This window comes from Babylonia areolata, chromosome 19, assembly GCF_041734735.1.
Source record: "Babylonia areolata isolate BAREFJ2019XMU chromosome 19, ASM4173473v1, whole genome shotgun sequence".
NCBI classification, from domain to species: Eukaryota; Metazoa; Mollusca; class Gastropoda; order Neogastropoda; family Buccinidae; genus Babylonia; species Babylonia areolata.
Genome location: NC_134894.1, coordinates 56,907,080 through 56,915,404, shown reverse-complemented (window position 1 = coordinate 56,915,404; position 8,325 = coordinate 56,907,080). Strand labels below are relative to the sequence as shown.

At 46.7% G+C, this 8,325-nt stretch overlaps 1 protein-coding gene across 1 annotated transcript in view; it reads left to right on the top strand.

The window, feature by feature from the left end:
• The window catches only part of LOC143293875 (uncharacterized), a 12,684-nt gene extending 7,916 nt beyond the window's left edge, over positions 1-4,768 (top strand). Inside the window, exons 5-8 of the mRNA XM_076605201.1 lie at positions 669-802; positions 1,952-2,321; positions 3,383-3,553; positions 4,266-4,768. Coding sequence (XP_076461316.1) covers positions 669-802; positions 1,952-2,321; positions 3,383-3,553; positions 4,266-4,760 — 1,170 coding nt within the window. The 3' untranslated portion in view covers positions 4,761-4,768. The remainder of the gene's footprint in view (positions 1-668; positions 803-1,951; positions 2,322-3,382; positions 3,554-4,265) is intronic.
• Positions 4,769-8,325: the final 3,557 nt, after the last annotated feature.

The following is an 8,325-nucleotide window of genomic DNA, read 5'->3' as shown; positions in this document are numbered from 1 at the left end:
ACAAATTTCGCCAGCCTTGGCTGTATTTCTCTGTGTGTGTGTGTGTGTGTGTGTGTGTGTGTGTGTGTGTGTGTGTGTGTGTGTGTGTGTACACGTGTGTGTGTGTGTGTGTGTGTACACGTGTGTGTGTGTGTTTGTGTGTGTGAGAGAGAGAGAGAATGCGAGAGAGATTGAAAGACAGACAGGGAGAGAGACAGAGGGAGAGAGAGAGAGAAACAGAAAGAGTGGGAGGGAGGGAGAGAGGGAGAGAGGGAGCGAGCAGGGGGAGAATGAAGGGAGGGGTGAGAAAGAGAGAGCGAGAAAGAAGAACACAGAGACTGAGAGACAAACAAAGTCAGAGAAAGAGAGAAACAGAAACGGACATGAGAATAAGCAGGGACAGAGAGAGACAAAGGTCAAATGTACAAAGGTTCACATAAAAAGAAGTTTAAAAACAGAAAAAAAAAGAAAAGAAAAAGAAAAGGGAGACAAACAATAAACAAACGACAGTCAAGTTAGACAGATAGACAGAGACAGACAGAATGACACGCAGAGACAGACTAGAATCTATCTTCTTCTGTTTTTTTTTAACCAGTCTCCCATGTGCCTTGTCTGTCACACATTTGTCATTATCATTATTATCTGTTGCTGACAATGCACGTGAGCACCGCCGCCTTACTTGGCTACAGGTTGTGGACACAGTGCAGGGCCAGATGAAGTCCGCCTCGGACGCCGACGTGATGCAGAAGGCCTCCGTGTTCCTCGGACACAACGCACTGGACTTTGCCGATGAGAAGAAGAAAGCCCACAGCATTCTGATGAGGTACGTTGGTAGGTAGGTAGGTGTGTGTGTAGGTAGGAAGGAAGGTAGGAAGATAGGTAGGTAGGTGTGTAGGTCGGAAGGAAGGTAGGAAGATAGGTAGGTAGGTGTGTAGGTAGGAAGGAAGGTAGGAAGATAGGTAGGTAGGTGTGTAGGTCGGAAGGAAGGTAGGTAGGTAGGTGTGTAGGTCGGAAGGTAGGTAGGTGTGTAGGTCGGAAGGAAGGTAGGTAGGTAGGTGGGTAGGTGTGTAGGTCGGAAGGAAGGTAGGTAGGTAGGTGTGTAGGTCGGAAGGAAGGTAGGAAGGTAGGTAGGTAGGTGTGTAGGTCGGAAGGAAGGTAGGAAGGTAGGTGTGTAGGTCGGAAGGAAGGTAGGAAGGTAGGTAGGTAGGTGTGTAGGTCGGAAGGAAGGTAGGAAGGTAGGTGTGTAGGTCGGAAGGAAGGTAGGAAGGTAGGTAGGTAGGTGTGTAGGTCGGAAGGAAGGTAGGAAGGTAGGTAGGTAGGTGGGTAGGTCGGAAGGAAGGTAGGAAGGTAGGTAGATATGCAAGTAGGAGGTACTAGGTCGAGGAAGGAGTTCTTTCCAGGAGACACCAGTCAAGGAAGGACGAAAAAAAATGGACAGGTAGACATTTACAACAGAAGAAATAAAGTATTTATATTGATAGAAACTCAAAACAAGGGAAGGAGAAATTAGGTGAACAGGTCAGGAAGGAGTGAGTGAAATATGGGGCATCTTCACTGCGTTTAATTATGTTTCGTGTGTCTTCTAATTGTTTAGTTCTGTTGAAACATTCTTTCCCCTCAGCATTTCATCTATGTGCGCGCGCGCGTGTGTGTGTGTGTGTGTGTGTGTGTGTGTGTGCGTGTGCATGTGTGTGTGTGAGTGTGTGTGTGTGTGTGTGCGTGCGTGTGTGTGTGTGTGCATACTAGTACGGACATGTACAGTTAAACACGTCAGTGTACTGATTTTGAATGAAAAAATAAAAAATAAAACAAAATAAACTTTCCTGATGTACTGTCCTCTGTATCCAGTTACATGTTTAAAACAATACAAACAACTTCACAAACTTGTTATCGTCACTTCAAGTGAACTATGCTAAACTCACCAAAACAGTAACCATTCCCCTTTTCCGGGCCTTTTTACCTTCACACACAGGTTAAAAAGCATCCGACTCGACTTCCACCCGTTACCTCCTAATGCCCATGCCAAACTCGGAGACCTTTCACTCACTTTCCGCCCAAAGAGAGATCCCACATCCACCATGATGGCCCCCTCCACCACCACCAGCACACCCTCAGATTCTGCAAAACCCCGCCCGGCCCAGCCGCAATACCCCCAATTGCCACCCCGACGACTACGCTCCCAGAGTGTGCCCACTATGGCGGAAACGCCCGAAGAGCCAGTCAAAGTTCGGGTGATTCCGGGCACGTTCCGTGACGACCAGCACAGCCCCAAACTGCGTGACGTGCTGGTGCTTCCAGGGAAGATGGTGCTGGTCACAGACTGGGCCAACCAGTGCGTCAAGGTCTGTCGTGTTGTTTGTATGCTGGTGGTGGAGGAGGCGTTGTTTGTTGTTGTTGGGACCCGTTGAGTCAAAACTGTTGTTGTGGTTGTTGTTGTTCCATAGCTTCTCGAGTCATAAGTTATAAATATACGTTCTGCGTGTGACGAGTCTGAATTTTCTTCAGCTGATAATCGTTGTTTAGCCGGCTGAGGGAAGAGGTGGTTCACGTATTACCATAACCACTACCCTTCATTTTTTTGGTCCCTCCACACACACACACACACACACACACACACACACACATCTCAAGAAGGCATGGTCAGATTCAAACAAATTAGTGAATTAGATAACCGTTCGGTGCTGGCGGAGGTATGCGATACAATGCTGTCTATAGTATTCTTGTATCCGACCATCATTAACAAATCATCGTCTTTTGCTATTTATATCATATTGCTTCCACCTTTCGTGCTCTTGCTGTTACTGTTAGCGCTACCACTTCACTGCTAATGCTACTGAAACACAACAATGACTCCATCCACATAACAATCAACATCACCAGCAAGATGCTGCTAAAACACAACAATGAAACCATCCACATAACAATCAACATCGCCAACAAGATGCTGCTGAAACACAATAAATTCATCCACACAATCAACATCGCCAGCAAGATGCTGCTGGAACACAACAATGACTCCACCCACATAACAATCAACATCGCCAACAAGATGCTGCTGAAACACAATAAATTCATCCACACAATCAACATCGCCAACAAGATACTGCTGAAACACAACAATAAATTCATCCACATAATCACCATCGCCAGCAGAATGCTGCTGAAACACAACAATGAAACCATCCACATAATCATCGCCAGCAAGATGCTGCTGAAACACAACAATGAAACCATCCACATAACAATCACCATCGCCAGCAAGATGCTGCTGAAACAAAACAATGAAACCATCCACATAATCACCATCGCCACGCAAGATGCTGCTGAAACACAACAATGAAGCCATCCACATAATCAACTTCGCCAACAGCAAACGTCAATATCCCCGTGTGTGTTGTGACAGGCATTCCACGAGAGGAGGGACAGGGACAGCCGTCTGAGTGTAGGGGGAAAGCCGTGGTGTCTGGCCCGTGTCAGTGACACCACAGTGGCCGTCAGCCTGCCCGTGTCCTCCCAGATCTGTGTCCTCAAGGTCACGCCTCGACTGATGCTGCAGTCATCTTTCTTCACAGAGGTAGGTTCACTGATTTTTTTTTTTTTCCAGACAGACATTATCATATATTGCCCATACCAAACTGTGTTAGCTAATTAAAATAAATCGAATCGTAACAAGGGCAGAACAGCTCAACAGCAAAAACATAAACAGAAACCATTGTCTTTGAAATACGATGAGGTTCACTGATCTTGGGTAAAAGGTTTCAGCACCATCTAACGTTTTTGCGTATAATCATAATGGTAATGGATACTTGTTGAACGCTTACCTCTCTGAAAGGGAGCTGAATGCGCTTTACAATAAACATTAAACACATACACACACACGCAATAACTTACAAGAGGAAGAAGAAGAAGAAAATAATGCTTCAACGCACAAAAGCACAAAACAGATTGTGTGATGGGTATGCCTCACCATCTAACATTCTTGTGTAAAGGGTTTGCCTAACTATGCAACATTCTTCACCTTTCCAGTAAGACTTCGAAACTTTCCTCCTCAGTCAGAGGCATTATCACAACCCTGAAAAGAAAACGAAAATGATGGAAATCACTATGATTCCAGACTTTTGGGCTGTCATCGTGTGTTATCTGTTTTGACACCATTAGACCTAACTCCCTGCAACACATCCTGGTCACCAGTCTGCGTCAATGGACAGCTGGTTGCATTTTAACACGATGTGAGGTGCACGTGCAACAACATCACATCGATATCCCTTTCTCGTATCTGTCGACAGAAGCGCTACTCCGGCCTGGCAGCTCTCAACTCCGACAACTTGGTGGCCAGCGGAGGGAGTGACCCCCCTTGCGTGGACGTCATCAACCTAGGGGGCGAGGTGCTGCGCTCCTTCTCTCATGACGTCAGCACGGGTCGGCAGCTGTTCCTATACCCTGCCCGCATCGCCATGATGCCCGACAGAAAGCAGTTCGTCGTGTCCGATCGTGACCGCGCCGCTCTGATCTGTCTGACCAGTTCCGGACAGGTCCGCTTCGTCCTGCAGCCTGAGGGAAGCAAGTCTCTGCAGGAACCGAGCGGTGTGAGGGTGGACAGCACGGGAGACATGTACGTGGCGGAGGCACGCGGAGTGGTGAAGGTGACGGATCAGGGCATCAGAGCCTTACTGAAGTCCTCTCAGGACGGTCTGCAGGAGCCTCGTGGAATGGACCTTGACGAGGACGGCTTGTTGTACGTCACCAGCCGAGAGGAGGAGGTGGTGGTCTTCAAAATTTAACTGATGCTGTAAGCGTGTTGGGCTCTTCGCGGCGAAGGCTCGTGACCACCGCGTTGGGTTTATGCGAAGGCCAGGCATCTTTACAGCAGATGTTGTGTAGCTCATATGAATGAGTTCGGACACTCTACAGCTCCTTGAAACTGAAACTGGACTGAAACTGTCGTGAATATGCCTCAAACGAAATCGTTGATTCTTTGATTCAGTACTGGACAGCAGCTATATGAAGTGGACGTGAAATACACACAATGGTCAATGCATTGCAGATTTTTGCACATGTAGTGCTGTGTATATGGATGAGTTCACACGCTTTGACACATCCATGAAACAAACTTAACAGAAACTGTTGTGAACATCCTTTAAACGGAATCATTGACTCTTTGATTCAGTACTGGACAGCTACATGAAGTGGACGTGAAATATATCAGTATATACCGAAGGTAACGTTACAGTTACATTGTCTACAACCAGGCTACCCTTTAAGAATGTATGAATGTAACTATAGAACATTCATAGTCCTGTTTTATGTTGTGGTACCTGTGCATGACGTGTACATAACTGACAGTCTTCCCTCTGGTGATGACAATGTTCAGTTGATGTCAATGTTCATCCGATCTATGGTGTATCCGTGACACTTGTGTGGTGTAGGTTGGAGAAGTTCGAGCTGGTTCTGCTGAGGCTGTGGCTGTGACTTGTTTCCGTAGCCTGTCCATTTTGTCTTTCCCGTACACCTTGTTTCTGTGTAGAAAATAATCTTTAGGCATCTTTTGTGATGGCTTAATAGCCGTCCAAACAGTTGGAAATGAGGATTCTTTGTCGTCATCTGCATGCATTATTTCATTTATTTTCCGCCCCATCTCTGCTGAGTTGCTTGCCGTGGCAATCTATACACAGAGTTTCGTTGCTTTAACATGAAAACATGTCCAAGGTGTTTGCTGCTTTTCATTTTTGGATGGAGTGTTATAGTGAGAACATGAAACTAGTTGTTGTCGACAGGCCAGTATAGGGTTTGCTAAAAATTACCCCTTTTTCGTAAAAAAGTGTGTTGATTTGTAGGTTTTATGTGCTTCTGAATTGCTTTATGGTATTTTCAGATTGATCAGAAATACCTAATTTTATTTATCACTATGTCTGATTATACACCCCGCGCGGGGGCGAGCGCAATACCGCTATGGAGACTGGGGAGGATACCTGGCTGCACCAGAAAACGACATCAAGTATTTCTTTGCCCATAATTTGCTGAACTATGCTCGTCTGATGCCAGTGCACCTTGCCCAAATGAACGCTTTGGAAAATGATGACCCATCCACGTGGAAAGCACTGTGGCCAAATCAGAGGTCCCATTCACTGCTCTGTTCACCGACTAGGCACTGGAGCAAGAGATCAAGGATTTGAAACGCCATGGTGGTATAGTGGGACTAAGCCAAGATGATGCGGCTGTTGATCGACTTGTTACTACCGCTCCCCATCTCGCTCACATGGTGAAGCAGTACCTCAGTGGTTTCCCACGATTCTGGCAGACTCCAAAGCAACGTGAACATTACCAGCTCTCTGGGAGCATTGCAGATAGGACTGTGACAAATGCGCTGAAACTCCGTCACTCTGTTGAAAAACATTGCGCTGGCAACCCATTCACAGAGAAGACTCCTCTGAAGAACTCGACTTCGTCCGCTCTTGTGCCAGAAAACGCAAAGGATGACATCCTACATTTGGCAGACAAAGGATTGCTGGAAAAGTCAGCATCAGCATCAGTTTGGGACTCCATGAAAAAACTCAAGCTGAAATCGTTCTCCAACTTCATGGAGAAAACCAAAGTTTCTGTGGGTCAGAAGGTTGTCAAGCTGCGAGAAGAGTGTCAACTGCTCGGCAGGTTCCTGATCATTCTTGGAAGCAGACCTGACTTGGTGCCCAAATTAGAGGACACGATAGGTGAGTTCGAGATGGCAGTGGTACCACGTTCAATTTGTGCTGTTGACGGTTCACTCTATCTTCCTGCTGACAAAGCGAGTCTGATGCACTGCACTGAGCAGGCACAGCCAGGATCAGGAGAACCTGCTCCTCCTGACACACCATCTTCCATTCCACATGTTCTGATTGCTGATGCAATGGCTGTGCTCCAGGGAATGAAGAAAACTTCATCGATGAAGAAGCTGTCTGATCTTGAGCATGCTTTCATCAAGCACATAGAGTTCATGATGCTCGAATACCAGGAGGGTCGTGTAGTCGTTGACAGATACCTCGATGAGTCCTTGAAAAACAAGACACGAAAAGAGAGCAGGCCTGTCAAAGGACAGGATTTTGAAGAAGACCATTCACACGAAGAGGCGGACACTTTGATACCTCATCAGGTCCTAGCATCAGTGTCTGAAGATGCTTGGTATGAGGTACACATCTGTCACCTGACACTGACGTTTTGGTTCTCCTCCTACATCTCGCCTCTTCTGGTCGCCTTGACACTCAGACACAGTTGAAATTATTGACTGGAAGGGATGCCAAGTTCAGGGAGATGACATGTTGGAGCGTGCACAAGCAGTTGGACCTCACAAATGCCAAGGGCTCATAGGTTTTCACAACTTCTCAGGTGCTGACTGGGGTGGGAAATTTCTTGGCATTAGCAAGAAACCCTGGGCTGATGCATATCTGAGGCTTCCAGAGGATGACCCAGCCGTCGACTGCTTCAAGGAGCTTGGAGAAGGGTGTGCCCCAAGTGGTTGATGGAGAACTGCCATCCTGTTCAAGGATTTGGAACCTTTTGTATGCCATATATACAGTTCTACAGGTCCCACATCCTTACCAGCGCTGAGATGGGAGCTGTTCGCTTCGCAAAACATGGAAGGATAGATGCTACCTCCCACTCGCTCTGCCTTCCTGCCTCATAACCTGCGAGCAAACTATGCAGCCATGCGGGATAAGTCTCACTACACCAGTCATCCTGCACTTCCTCCTCTTGAAGAAAATGGCTGGAAGATCGAGAATGGTGTGTACGTTCCTGTGAGATGCCTAGCTCTCCCTGCTCCACTTGCTGTCACAGAGCTGATCAAGGGTTGATGCAAAGCAGGATGCAGGATGCAGAATGGCAGCATGCAGATGCTCCAGTAATCGCCTCCCTTGCATCCCTCTCTGCAAGTGTTATTCTGGGGAATGGTTGAACATGTTCAGGCCTTCATCTGAACAAATAGAAGAAGGGGAATGACATGCTTACGACTGTACAGGGCATCAGCAAGACTACTATGCCCCAATGCTGTTTCCACTAGACTTTTCTGCTCTATCGCAATGCATGCGAAATGTTAGTGTTCGCTTTCCGAACTACAACTGTGTGGCATATTTACCTCACATCAACTGTGTGAAAGTTGACTTTGTTGTGGGATGGCAAGTACCAGGTGCTTGTTGTTATAGCTGTACCAGGAGAACATTTTTAACACTTTCCCCCCTACACTAGAGCACAGGTACGTTTGAATAAGGTTGTTTGTATAAATGCAAATTACAGGCCTGCCAAGCCCTTGTAAAGCTTACCAGTATGTTTTCACTGAAACAGGTATAGTTTTAGTTGTTTGGTTAACTTTGTAAG